Raw genomic sequence first — 13,555 nt, 5'->3', positions numbered from 1 at the left:
AAAAAAAAAAAAAAAAAAAAAAAATTAGTATATATACTTTGTTTCCTGAATGCTTAAAACTGCCAAAAAGAAAAAAATAGAAAATAATTCTAGTGTATATCTTAAAAAACTAAAAGTGAAATTGGAAAGTAATGTTTCACCACAGCAGCTTAAGTTTATTTTATAAGGTTTAAATAGCAGCAAAGAAAAAACAAAGCAATTCCAAACTAAAAAGACAGAATGGAATAAAATTAAAACTCGTTATAAAAACAAAAGAAAAAAATAAAACTTTAAAATTTAATATGTCATGAAGCCAAAACACCTATCCAGAATTATTCAGATGCAAAAGAGATTCAATTTTATCAGGTGAATGATTTTAGTGGTGTTACTGTTCATCACTTCTGAAAAGCCTACAGACATTACATTAGTAACACCAAATCAAATAGGCATGACATTTTTTCTTTTTGGGGGAACAGGGTATCTCACTATGAAGTCCAGGCTGACCTTAAATTTGTGATCCTCCTGCTTCAGCCTCCCAAGTGCTGTGATTACAGGGGTGTAGACACTAAGGATGCAATGATAAAAAGTGCTCACCTACCCAATCTTCTCCATTTTGGCTGGTGATTGGCTCTGGCTAGGAATCTTGACTTGTCCTTCTCATTCCTACCAGCAGAATAGTTCATAAGATCCACCAAACTTATCTCCCAAATCTTTGTTAACATCACCAAATCGAGTTCGACCCAGCTCCACCGCCAATTCAGGTCTTTCATCTACTGACTCTCTAACCTCTCCTTGACTCTCTCATCATCTTCCAAATGGTCACCACTGGGCCTTTGCTCCAAACCTAACACTGCCAGAAAATCAAGTTCAAACTCCACAATAGAGGTCACATAACATCTGCTCTGATCTGCTTGCCCATCCAGCTCCACCTCTTGTTATTACCAACAGTTTATTGTTAACACACCATTCTTATTCATGCCTCAAAGCCTGGCTTCTTGTATTCTTCCCCAGAAATGCCCCCCTCTGTCTACTTCTTATTTAACATTTAGGGCTCAATTCAGGAATCAGACTGTCCTACAAGAAACCTCTGCCCTCAAAGGCTGGATCCTGTCTTCTAAGATCCTATTTACTCTGAAGATTTGTCAACGCACATAATCACAATGCAATTATTTCTTTTGCCTGCTAAACTGAACAATTCATGCCAGGAAGATTTTTTACGAAGCGCTCAGATAACGTTTGTGGAAGGAGGGAAAAGGAGATGAGAAACAGTACGAAAAACAGAGGGCAAGAAATGAGGTAAAAATGAAGAGGGAAAAGACCTGGCCGTAGCCAGTGCATGAGAAACTGGTTTTAGGTGAACTGACAGGTACTACAGCAACAATAAATACCACGAGTAACGTAGAGCACACCAAGACTCAGAAAAGGATCATTTTAAATTCTACCTGGAAAAAGCGTGCCATTTCTGAGCCCTGTAGTTTAATATTACACCAGCTTCATCGTTTGTGAGGGGCGCCAAGACGGAGGTTCTGAAAGGAAACAACGCAGGACCATTCGAAACTCCGAGAAACTTGAAAGAGGAAGCGATGGAATTCTGCCTGAGAGCAGTGCGTTTACTTCGGGTGCTGATGATGGTGAACAGGAGAGTGAGTCATAGTACCGGGAAACTGGGGTCGGAAATAAACTGTAGAGCTCTGAGAGGTGGGTTAAGGAGTTTAAGACATCACCTGCGGTGCCGGAGCATGCCATCAATTACGGGGAGGGCTGAAGAAAGTCGGGCTATCTTCGATGGTTAGCTGCCTCACCTACCTCCGCAGTGGCCCGGGGTCCGCCGACTCACACTGGTTCCAAAGACAACTTCTTGCACTTCAGCGGGCCCCAACACCGCGCCGAATCCCTTGAGAGAAATCACGCGGAACCTCCGAGAGCCCAGAACACACGGCCAAGAGAACGACGCGCGGAGATGACGTATCCGCGCAGACTGATGCTGACGTAACGTGCAGGCTCAAGAGGCTCGCGCAACCAGGAAGTGGCGGAGGCGGTCAGATGGGCGGGGCGACCGGGAGGAGGAGTAGCCGCCGGAAGAGGCTGGGGCGTTGCTCTAGTGACCCGGAGCTGTCACCTGAGATGACCCTATCTCCGTAGCACTCCAGCAGGTGGACCGAAGAGTTTAAAGGCAGCTAAAAACAAACAAACAAACAAACAGAAATCCTGGAAATCCTCTCGGCCGCAGCGATGCGGAACCTTTTCTTGCCAGAAGGCAAAAAAAGAAGTCGGAAGTGACGTCGCGGCCAAAACAAGCCGGGGCTTGAGGTCTGTATCGAATCTGGAACCCTTGGCCTCCCAGGGAAAGGCCGAACGCTCCCTGCGAGGCTCCTCCATCCGCGGCCCCTGGGTTCGGTCCGCTCGCCTGAGGAGCGCGTTCCTACCTGGGCGCTTGTGGCGACAGTCGGGACACCTGTCTCCTGTGGGACCTCTTTCATTTCCACAGCACCTTCCCTTCCGTGTAGGACTATTTCAGGGTTAGGAAGAATCGGGAGGCTCCTGTTGGTATCTTCCACTAGAGCCTAGCCCGCTTGCTCTCTTACCGCGTTAGACTTTCCACACCTGAGCTCTGTCTGACGACAGATCGAGGTGAGCCTGGCTACCCTTGGCCTTTTGGTACCGGGATTGAACTCGGGACCTTGGGCTTGCGAGGCAGGCGGCGAAACCACTGAGCTAAATCCCCCTTTTCTCTTCATCCCTAGGCTTCCGAGTCAACTTCGTTTCTCCTCTCCAGGGTTGTGCAGAGATACACGTTGTTTCCACTTTCCTCCCGTAAGGACCTGTGCTATTCTTCTCTCAGAGACCGGTGATTCTGTCTGAAAACCCTGATTTGTAACATAGCTGTTTAGAGTTGGGAAGAGTATTTATTAGTGATGCCCATTTCAACACCTTCATTTTGTAATTGAATAGCAAAGCTTACTTATGGGTCGAGGGTGGCACAGCCAATTAGTACATGTTGGAAGTGAAAAAACAAATCTAATCAGCAAATGTTAGACAGAAAAAAATGCATAAAAATATTAAAGCCCAGAGCAGAAAATACTTACGGAGCACCTAGTAGGACCAAGGGCAGTTTTGTGTGCAATGATTAGTAACAGTGGCGTCTATCATAGAGTTTTTGAGTTAGTGTTTAAAAGACAACTTTCAAGAGATTGGAAAATCCTAAAATAGAACCAGATGGAGGGTGCTGAGAAGGCTTGGGAAGTGGTATTTAGTGCACCTTTTCATAGGAGAACGGAGGAAATGGTTCTTCCCTCAGCAAACAGTTCACATTGTCATTGTCATTTAAGGACCCACAGACTTCCTACATTGCACTTCTGTCTCCATTTCAATCACTGCTTTTCTATTCTGGTTTCCTTTTCTTTTGCTAAAATATACAGCTTTTGTTACCTATTTTCTTTTGTATTATTTCTTCAGTTCTTTCTCCTAGGAAGTTTTGTACTAGTTGAGTGCATGCTGCTTATTTTAATGGTCAGAGTGATGAAATCAGTAGTGGTGGATAAAATTCCTCATAATCAAATATGTGAGCTTCCTTTTCCTCCTCTCCTAGGTGCACAGTATTACCTGCTCTGCCTACTCAGAGGATTGTTACAAGGATCAGTGTTTTTAAAACTAATCAGTGTTGGGCCGGGGATTTAGCTCAGCGGTTCAGTGACCTGCCTCGCAAGAGCAAGGACCCTAGTTCGATCCCCGGTACCAAAAATAAATAAATAAATAAAACTAATCAGTGTTTATCTATAAATGTATAGTTTGCTAACCCCTGCTCCATTGTGATCCTAATGCATTTTTCTGTTTTTATTCTAATTTTAAAACTCAAAATTTCTAAGAGGCAGTAAACTTGCACGTGAAAAATCAACTGGATATTCATTTTCCTCCTGTTTCAAGGGTTTATCTATCTGGGACAGTTAGGTATCTTGAGAAGCCAATCTATAATTTACATAGTTTATGTTTCACAAAAATCTACTATAAGTTGCTAATGCTTAATCTGAACAAAAACTAATAAATATGCCATGAATTCATCAAAACTGAAGCTTTGCATGGCCTTTCACTAGCTAGGAATTACAAGTGTTACAAATGACAATGCTAATTAACCTAGATGTAACACAAGTTACAACAAAGTAAGACTAAGTACCACTTATGTAAATATAGCATTTTTTAAAAAAATGAACTTCAGGTAGAAGGTTAAAGCTTTAACATTGAAAGTTTATTTTCACTGGTTGCAAATATTTTGGCAATGATGACTAAAATTTGTTAGAATGTAGTAATGGAAGTCATAATCTTCTATATTTTACTTATTCTTTACCAAGAAAGATCCAGTAAGGTTTATAGTGGTAACCCTGCTTTACAAATAAGACAAGGCTCAAAAAGGTTCAGTAACTTATATAGGTCACACAGCTAATAGATGGCAATTATGATTAGATGGCAATTAGATGCTTTCTATTATGTATAGATTCTTTAGGAGCACTGTTTGGAATTTGATTGAAATTTTTTTTTTTTTACTTTTACCTAAATTTATACACTTTTACTTATCTAATATTTTTCTTTCAGATTTTTAAATATCCAAATTCTAAGAATACACTGGATATCATTCGTATAATTCCAAGAGGAAATCATGAAGAAGTGTTTTAATTATTGAAAACTATAGTTGAAATCATGGCTACAACATCGAACCTGGACATTGGAGCCCAGCTGATAGTGGAAGAGTGTCCCAGCAATTATGGTCTCTCTGGCATGCCAGACATTAAAATAGAACATCCACTGGATCCAAATTCAGAGGAAGGATCAGTTCAGGGTGTTGCCATGGGAATGAAATTCATACTGCCCAACCGCTTTGATATGAATGTGTGTTCCCGATTTGTGAAATCCTTAAATGAAGAGGATAGTAAAAATATTCAAGATCAAGTCAATTCTGACCTGGAGGTGGCATCTGTCCTATTTAAAGGTTGAAAGTTATGGTATAAATATCTGCCTTCGCTTTTGTTTATTTGAGTGGGTTTTGTTGTTGTTGTTGGTTGTTTTGGTCCTCTTTTGGGTTCTGTTTTGTTTCTGTTCTTTTGGTTTTTTCTTTTTCCATCATGAGATTTGGAGTTCAGGAAGAGTTTGGATTTTTAATAGGATTAATAGGATTTTCTAGAATCTCACAAAAAACAGAATTAAGTAATTTCATATTATATTATGTCTATTTTAAAGGAAATACATGATTTTTAAAAAATGCCTTGCCTATCTTTATTTACAAAGTTCTCTAATGAAGTTTTTATGGCACCTTTTAAAAAAATCACAGGAGAAAAATTCCTTAGTCTTTTGAAATGAATTAACTTGATGTTCCCTGTTTGTAAATATTTCATCTGTACTAGTTTCAAATGCTTTAATTCAGTAGCCTATCAATACACCTTAGGTTTACTTTTATAATGACCTATTGAATAATAAAACTAATCTCTTAGAATAAAGTTGCTCAAGATTAATAATTTTCTTTCTGGAACTTTCATATTTTTAGTATAGACTTTTACGACCAAAAACAATGTAATATCACTTGATAATTGGGCATTAAAGCTATGATACCACATACATTTCTTTTTTAATGTCGACATTGACATAGAACTTTTATTGAAATGCTTTGTCATTAAAATACTGCTTTAATGTGTTTAAATTTATTTTATTTAGCTGAATGCAATATCCATACATCTCCTTCTCCTGGAATTCAAGTAAGACACGTCTACACACCCTCTACCACAAAGCATTTCTCACCCATTAAACAGTCAACTACTTTAACCAACAAACACAGAGGAAATGAGGTCTCTACCACACCTCTGTTAGCAAATTGTAAGTATGTGCTACTAATGTATTAAAATGTTATTGCTAATAGAATAGTTTCAGAAGTATGGCTATGAAATATTATTTTCATGAAGTGCATATTCCCTTTTTTGAAACTTAAATGATGTCCTCATACTTTTAGTAAATTAAAACTTTTTCAAAGATGATTACATATTTAAATACTTCACATTGTCTTTCTCTATTGAGAAGAAATACAAATTGAAATGTTAATTTTTAAAAACTTTATACCTTTACTTTAAAAATTAGTAATTAACTGGCTGGCATGGTGACACATGCCTGTAATCTCAGCACTTGGGAAACTGAGGTATAAGGATTGCTGCAGGTTCAAGGCCAGCCTGAACTACAGGAATGAGACTATCTCAAAAAAAATTAAAAAATAACAGTAATTAACCATAAACTTTTTGCATATCAAGATGTTGTCATTGTGTTGTATTTTTAGTGCAAAAGTTTCATGTTTTACTTATAAACAAGATCACTAATAAATGATTTTCTAGGAAAACCTGAGTGATTTCTGTTATAATGTTGCTTTTGAATATAATAGTTTGAATATAAAACCACCTTGTTTAAAACTTTGAATCCGTAATTTTTAAGCATGTATGATCCTTGTAGAGAAAATAAAGTTTTTCTATTTAAGTTTAAAATATTCAATGCAGAATAGATAAATAAATGAGTGATAAATAGCAATTTGATGCTAATCACTGAATTTGAAAATATAATGTAAATTTACCTATATTCCAAAGCTCTATGAAATCATTATTTTTATACTGGACATACTAAATCCCTCCTGTCTATGGTCATACCACCCTGAATGTGCCCAATCTCATCTGATTCTCTCCTGATTTCTGAATCCCGTGCTGTAGCAGCTGAGTCAAGAAAAGTCTCCTAGGCCTCTCCCTCCACCTGCTGGCATGTTCAGGCTTACTAAAGTCCTCCCTGCTACCTTCCTTTGTGTATTAAATTAGATAATTGTATCACTAAAGTCAATGATCAAGTAATATTAAGTTTGGTTTTTTTTTTAATTAGAACTCCCAAAGAACAATGCCTTTGTGGCGTTACTCTAAAGAGATGGTCTTGCTGGGGATTTAGCTCAGTGGTTCTGCTGTCTGTCTCACAAGTACAAGGACACAAGTTCAATCCCCGGTACCAAAAAAATAAATAAATAAATAAATAAAATAAATAAAGAGATGGTCTTAAAATATCCCAAACATAGGACTTCTCAACTGAAAAGAAATAGCATCTGGTTCACATCCTTCATATTACAAACAAAAATATTTAATCAGTCATCCAAGATCACATGGCTAATTTGCCACAATTAGGCCTGTCCTCAAGAATTTACTCTCAAGGCCAATTTTCCATTTATGACCTCACTTTGCCTAATGTGCAAGAAAACCCCTGGGCTCTTGAAATAAAAATATTTAGGATTTCTGAAAAGCTAGGCACAGTGGGTACACCCTGTAGTCCCAGCTACCTGAGAGGCTGAGGTGGAGGGTTACTTGCTCAGGAGTTTGAGACCACCCTGGGCAACAAGGTGAGATGCTGACAACAAAACAAAATAGAAACCAAAAAAATACTTCAATGGAATCAGTCAGTAAGAAGACAAAAAGAATATCATTGTGTCTTTTAGACCTGTCTTCTTCATTAGGTTAAATACAGAGGTAACATTTTTAAAATTAAGAGCCTATACCATTTCTTTGGAATAAAATAATTTTGTTGAAAATAACAATTTGTAGATGTTATATTGCAGTACCTTCAGTGAACATGTAAGAGTTGTTCTCAGGTATGGAACAGGTACCTGTAATGTTAGGTTATACTTTAATTTAGAATTTTTTTAAATAAAAAAAAAATGAGTTCTTATTTTGGGAAGGAAATTTGCCCCACAAACATGACCTGTGGGCAGTTGAGTGTGGCAGATGAAAATGCACCATTTTCTGGTATTGTTTCAGCTTTGTCTATCCACCAGTTGGCAGCTCAGGGAGAGATGCTCTACCTGGCTACTCGCATTGAACAAGGTAACATTAAAATAAATTCAATAAGATTTGATAGGTTTTATTTCAATATAGGAAAGTATAAAGATAAAAGTAATTGTGTGATATCACTGAGGAGATAACCCAGTGGACAGTGAAAAACTGAAGTAATATAAAGTATAAAACTTGTAGCTTCCCTTACCACCCAGCCTCCCTAAAAGTAAGAATTACTTTTTATATTTTAAAAATTTTTTTCTAAAAGAGGTTTCTATTTTAGGATATATGTGAGAATGTGTATGTGCTTTTTGTTATTTCCATACATAGACAAACATCATATATACTGTATTGTCTTAGTTTTTTCAGTTAATGGTTTGGAAAGCTTTTCATAGATCTATTTTATTCCTTTTAATAATTCTATTATTTTAAAAACTTTATAACTTTGCATATTTTTTCCAAACTGTTACTACTGAATGACAGTATTATTGGCATGCTTTTAAAATATATCCATTGGATAAATTTGTACAGTTAGATTTGCTGGGTCAAAGGGCTTATGATTGTTGGTTGTTTGTTCATTTGGTCCTAGGGATTGAGCCCAGGACCTCACACTTAACTAAGCAGCACTCTACTTCAGCCCTCGATTTTTATTTTGGTATTTATAACTGCATGCTTGGTCCTTGCACTAGAGTTAGTTTCTATTTCTTCATGCCCTTGCTGATGCAGAATTATCAGAGGTAAATTTTCACTAATCTGTGGGTGAAAATGGAATTTCACAGTAATTTCTTTATATTTTTAAAATTACCATCTCCTTGAGTTTCTTTTTGTATAAACTGCCTGCCATATATTTATGTTTATGAGCTCATATTTAAATAAAGGAATTAGCTTAGTGTTATTTAGGTTGCATATAGTTTTTCCTCATTTGTCATTTTTCTTTTGACTTACGATTTTTTAAACAAGGGCTTACCATTTTAAGTGGTAAGTTAATTGTTTCTTTGGGACTTCTGAGTTTCACATCCTGCTTAATAAAGATTTCCCACTCAGAAAGCTATTCATTCTTATTCTAGAATTTCTGTGGTTTCCTTTTTTTACATTTTAATCTTTGACTCATGGAATATGTTTTGATATAATGAGGAAAAGATCAAGTAAAAGATTGCTTTTATTTTTATTCTTTAAAATGTTAGGTATTTATCCTCACAGTGTTTATTGAATTCAGGGGACATGATCAATGAGTTTTGTCTTTTAAATCATATTATTTTTATACGAAAGGCTTACTTCATCATTATCTTTCTGTTTGTATGTAATTATTTGAAAATTTACTTCTTAGTCTGCTAATTAAACTCACAGAAAAAATTGTGGAGCTTCTAACTAGTATAGAGAATGACATGAGGTTGAAGGTAGAATTTCATAGTACTGTATTGCAGATTATTCTATCTTAATATTATGGTAGCAAACCACACAAATGAGAGAAGTTTATAGGCAGCAATGTTAGTTGCACAGTAGAAGGTAGCATTAATAAGATTTTGAAGTTGGTATAGTAATATACATTTGTGTAATGCTAAGGGCTATCGTATAATCTCATTTTTATTGTGACCCTCCCAACTAGACAGAGGTAAGCAAGACATTCTGTATATTTGAGAAATAAATGAACTGCCCGAGGTCACAGTGCTAGAAAGCAACAGAGCCAGGATTCAAACTCTGGTCTCTTGATTCTGAAGCCAGTGTTCTGTTGACTGCCTTGTACTTAGCATATGTCGTTCCTGGTAGCTTATTCTTCCTTTCTTCCTTTCCTTCTTTCCTTTATTTACTTGTGGTGTTGAGGATTGAAGTCAAAGCTTCGCACATGCTAGGCATACCACTGAGGTCCCTTCACCCCCAAGCTCTGGTGGCTTATACATTAAAGGATGCACTGTATGAACCAGCTGTGTACATTGAAGCACATTTTAATACATTTACACTGCAGATTACAACAACACATAATAGGACTTCAGCGAACAAAAGTCAGCACAAAATGAGTTTATTGAGTAGTTTTGGGATGCTAGTAATTTCATAGTGATATTAATATGTGGTTATTAAATTAGATCACAAAAATTGCTTTTCTTTTAAATAGAAAATGTTATCAATCACACGGATGAAGAAGGATTTACTCCTCTGATGTGGGCTGCAGCACACGGGCAAATAGCTGTGGTAGAGTTTCTACTTCAGAATGTAAGGAAAATACCTCAGAAAATGTATATGTATAGTTACTTAAATTCAGTTAAGTCTTCAAAAGTTTTTATATCTCTAGCCAGCTAGATATAATTGATGGAAGGTGCAACAGAATTATTTCAATGCTTTTCATACTCTCATGGAACTTAGGTCTAGTTGGGAAGGCAATACTAATCATAGAAGAAACATAACAGTGAGAAATAATTTAATGTTCAGCCCTCCCAAGCACAGCAGGAATGGAAATACTATCAGCCCTGTAGAAGGCTTCTTAGAGAAGCTGTGACTCAACCACAGAGTGAAAGGATAGTTAGGAAGGAGAGAGCCACAGGGAGGAAGGAAGGCATTCAGACAATCTTGGTAGTAACAACATCCATGAATAAAGTTTCCATCATTTCCATATTAGCCCCAGAACATTATCTGACTTTAGTGTTGAGTTGTAATTAGTACTGGCAGAAGTAACAACGTTCGTATTCAAATTAATTGAAAGTCTTTTATTTCCACTTCTCACACTAGGGCGCTGATCCCCAACTTTTAGGAAAAGGTCGAGAAAGTGCACTGTCATTGGCCTGTAGTAAAGGCTACACAGATATTGTCAAAATGCTGCTTGATTGTGGAGTTGACGTAAATGAATATGACTGGGTGAGTCTATGATACTGAATTTAAAATTACTAAAAACTTCTAGGATATATTTCCTTTTGGGGAAACCATAAATTTTATTAAGCACCTGGGAGAAACTAAAGTATTTATTTAACTGTCCAGAAAAACAAGTTAATGTCATAAACTCAATTATTGTATTTAAGTATTCTTCACAGAGTTTTTTGGTTTTTGGTTTTTTGAGACAGGGTCTCACTATGTAGTTGAGACTGACATGGAACTTACTATGTAGTCCAGGCTGGTCGCGAACTCATAGCGATCCTCCTGCCTCAGCCCGCACCCCCACCTAGTTGCTGGGATTACAGGCATGCGCCACCACGCCACCACGCCTGGCCCTTCATAAAGTATTAAAATCTTATGAACTACTTTTATATACTCAATTCTTTTTTTTTTTTGGCACCAGGGATCAAACTCGGGTCCTTGTACTTACAAGGCAGGCAGTGGAACCACTGAGCTAAAGCCCTGGCCCTTATATACCCAATTCTTATTGTAAAACATGGCCAATTCTTAGTAAAATTTTCCACAGTAGCATTTATTTCACTCTTGTTCCCACTGATAACTAAAACCTTTTGCTTTTGCAGAATGGAGGGACACCTTTACTTTATGCTGTACATGGGAATCATGTGAAATGTGTAAAAATGCTTTTAGGTAAGCAGATGAAATGAAAATTATTTAGAAAATGCCATGTGAGGATTTTCCTTTCTCAACTTGACCTCCCCTGGTATTAGGAGAGCCATAAAGAGTTGTGGAACATGTTCATCCTGCACCTGCAGCAGGCACTTGCTACCCTTTGGTGCAGTGAGAAGGATTCCTGTTACACGCCACATCTAGAGTGGGAGCTTTCATCCTTGTTGCTTTCATTTGGGGTCACACTGGAGTCCACTAGTGTTTTCCATGTCCACAGTGTCTTTCTGTATGAGTTTTGTGTTTGCTTATGAAACTATAGAGGACACTCCAGAGGACACCTCTTTGATGTGTCTTCCCTCCAACTCACCAAAGCAAATTGTGTACCCCATGTATACTGAGTGCTTTTTTGAAAAATCCTAAAATGCCTCCAAGTTGACTGAAAGTCTATTTACATATGAGCCAGTAATAGACAAACAAACCCACATTTTCATTTACTTTTGTGGATTTTTCTATTTTGGTATAGAAAATGGAGCTGATCCAACAATTGAAACAGATTCTGGGTATAATTCTATGGACTTAGCTGTAGCCCTGGGCTATAGAAGTGGTAAGTATTTTAGAACTCTCAGATTTCATTTCATTAAAGCTCTATAAATAGTTTAAGCCAGCTACCCAAAATATTTTCATCACTTGTAGACAAAAAATATTGCATGTTACCCTAACTCCCAGTATACACTTAAAACTGTGGACAAAGTAAACAAATTCCTACAAAGTCCAGAAATGAGTTTGTTTATTGTGCTTTTCATTGATCCAAATAATTAGTTACTGGAAGACTAGTGCATACCTATTTACAAGATTAATATTTGTATAGCACATTATTTATAGAACAACCTTCTACCCTGGATTCTTCAGTTTAAAAAACCCCGACACAGCAAGTACAATAATGTGAACAGTTCCTATGTCAGTGACCAACTGAGTTTTAAGACTTTAAGACTTTGCATTATTGGCCTCTGACTATGAATTTTCCTACCAAGAAATAGCTTTATTTTGGGCCAGAGATTTAGCTCAGTGGCACTGTGCAAGTGCAAGGTCCTGAGTTCGATCCCTGGTACCAAAAATCCAAAAAAAGAAATAGCTTTATTTTAAGAAAACAGTGGGGGTTAGTTGTATTTGATAGTTTTTTAAAGTTTATAAACACTGTGCTGAGATCTTGCTTATATGTCTGTCCTAGTTCAACAGGTTATCGAGTCACATTTGTTGAAGCTGCTTCAAAATATCAAGGAGTGACACAGTCCTCAGAAAATGTCATCTGTCCTCTGTTCACTTTCTAGTCTTTAAAAATGATAGTTTTGTTTATTTTTAAATTTTTACCTCAGTTGCAATATTTTCTGATATTTTATAAGTTTTAATATTCTAAGTAATTCACTGGTTTATAAGAAAAATGATGCTTTTTATAAATGTGTTTTACTGTATATTTTAAATTATAAATTAATGTTTTGTGGCATGTAAATTTTTATGGTACAGATGGTTATCTGTCTTTGTATCAAGTGCTGTAATTTGACACTTTCAGATAATTTTCACCTATTCATCTTTTCTCTTGTATTAACTCATTGACTTTACATAGAGTTTGCTATAAATCCATAGAGAAAACATGTTATTGTTTTAATTAAAAAGTGCACAGTGTGATTGTTTACAAAATGGTGTTATAAATAAAGTACTTTTTCTGTTGGTTGCATTCTACTTATTTTAATTATATAATATTATTACAAATTTCTTAGAATTTCTAGTTTAACCTTTCTGCCCTGCAGGTCAATCCACAAAGATACATTGATTTTCATTTCTAAAAATATTAGAATAGGGCTGGGGATTTGGCTCAGTGGCACCACGCCTACCTCGCAAGCACAAGGTCCTGAGTTGGATCCCTGGTACCAAAAATTTAAAAATAAATAAATAAATAATAAAACTCTTAGAATATTTTCCCATTATAAATAAGATTCTTACAAGGAAACGTCTTCCATGAAGGAGAAGTCAGCTATTCAATATAAGTGAGATGCTCTTTAACTCTACTGGAAGAGCACTATAAACTCATTCCATCAAAATCTACAAATGAGACCCATGGGAGAGGAGTTTACCACTGTGTGGGGCACTCGATTGAGTTAAATAATTTCATCAGAAAAATAGATATTATATCACTTAGGATGTTTGGGTTGTAAGTCATGTAGTCTTGATTTGCCTAATTTAAGCAAAAGGGAATTAGTGGA

General features: G+C 36.6%; 2 protein-coding genes across 10 annotated transcripts in view; one reads left to right on the top strand and one right to left on the bottom strand.

The window, feature by feature from the left end:
* Utp15 (UTP15 small subunit processome component) overlaps positions 1 to 1,958 on the bottom strand; it is a 16,909-nt gene extending 14,951 nt beyond the window's left edge. The window contains exons 1-2 of one of the 5 annotated variants that reach the window (XM_010635182.3): positions 1,704 to 1,957; positions 1,422 to 1,601 (exon numbers count right to left, since the gene is read on the bottom strand). The gene's annotated coding sequence lies outside the window, so the exon portion shown is untranslated. Of the gene's footprint in view, positions 1 to 1,421; positions 1,602 to 1,703 lie in introns of all 5 variants that reach the window. The other 4 variants (XM_010635184.3, XM_010635185.3, XM_010635183.3 and 1 more) reach the window with 4 other exon arrangements.
* Positions 1,959 to 2,055: 97 nt separating this feature from the next.
* Ankra2 (ankyrin repeat family A member 2) lies at positions 2,056 to 12,967 on the top strand. 5 transcript variants are annotated; one of them, XM_033761404.1, is made up of 11 exons: positions 2,056 to 2,289; positions 2,724 to 2,793; positions 3,569 to 3,711; positions 4,567 to 4,960; positions 5,680 to 5,838; positions 7,794 to 7,859; positions 9,919 to 10,016; positions 10,530 to 10,655; positions 11,252 to 11,318; positions 11,821 to 11,901; positions 12,526 to 12,955. In XM_033761404.1, exons 4-11 carry the CDS (start codon positions 4,672 to 4,674, stop codon positions 12,579 to 12,581), a joined length of 942 nt encoding a protein of 313 aa, XP_033617295.1. In that variant the 5' UTR covers positions 2,056 to 2,289; positions 2,724 to 2,793; positions 3,569 to 3,711; positions 4,567 to 4,671; the 3' UTR covers positions 12,582 to 12,955. The 5 variants fall into 5 exon arrangements, with proteins under 5 accessions (XP_033617295.1, XP_010633477.1, XP_010633479.1 ...); XM_010635175.3 differs by lacking the exon at positions 3,569 to 3,711; XM_010635176.3 differs by lacking the exons at positions 2,056 to 2,289; positions 3,569 to 3,711 and adding an exon at positions 2,311 to 2,610.
* The last annotated feature ends 588 nt before the right edge of the window (positions 12,968 to 13,555 follow it).

This window comes from Fukomys damarensis, unplaced genomic scaffold (assembly GCF_012274545.1).
Source record: "Fukomys damarensis isolate Sample0158 unplaced genomic scaffold, DMR_v1.0_HiC HiC_scaffold_1, whole genome shotgun sequence".
Lineage (NCBI taxonomy): Eukaryota > Metazoa > Chordata > Mammalia > Rodentia > Bathyergidae > Fukomys > Fukomys damarensis.
This window is presented reverse-complemented; position numbering and strand designations above follow the sequence as displayed.

Excerpts from the sequence above, each read along its gene's own strand:
- Ankra2 (XM_010635177.3), top strand. The coding sequence starts at position 4,672 with ATGGCTACAACATCGAACCTGGACATTGGAGCCCAGCTGATAGTGGAA. Across the intron at positions 4,961-5,679 it reads GGCATCTGTCCTATTTAAAG|CTGAATGCAATATCCATACA; the intron begins GTTGAAAGTTAT and ends TATTTTATTTAG. Across the intron at positions 10,656-11,251 it reads ACGTAAATGAATATGACTGG|AATGGAGGGACACCTTTACT; the intron begins GTGAGTCTATGA and ends TTGCTTTTGCAG.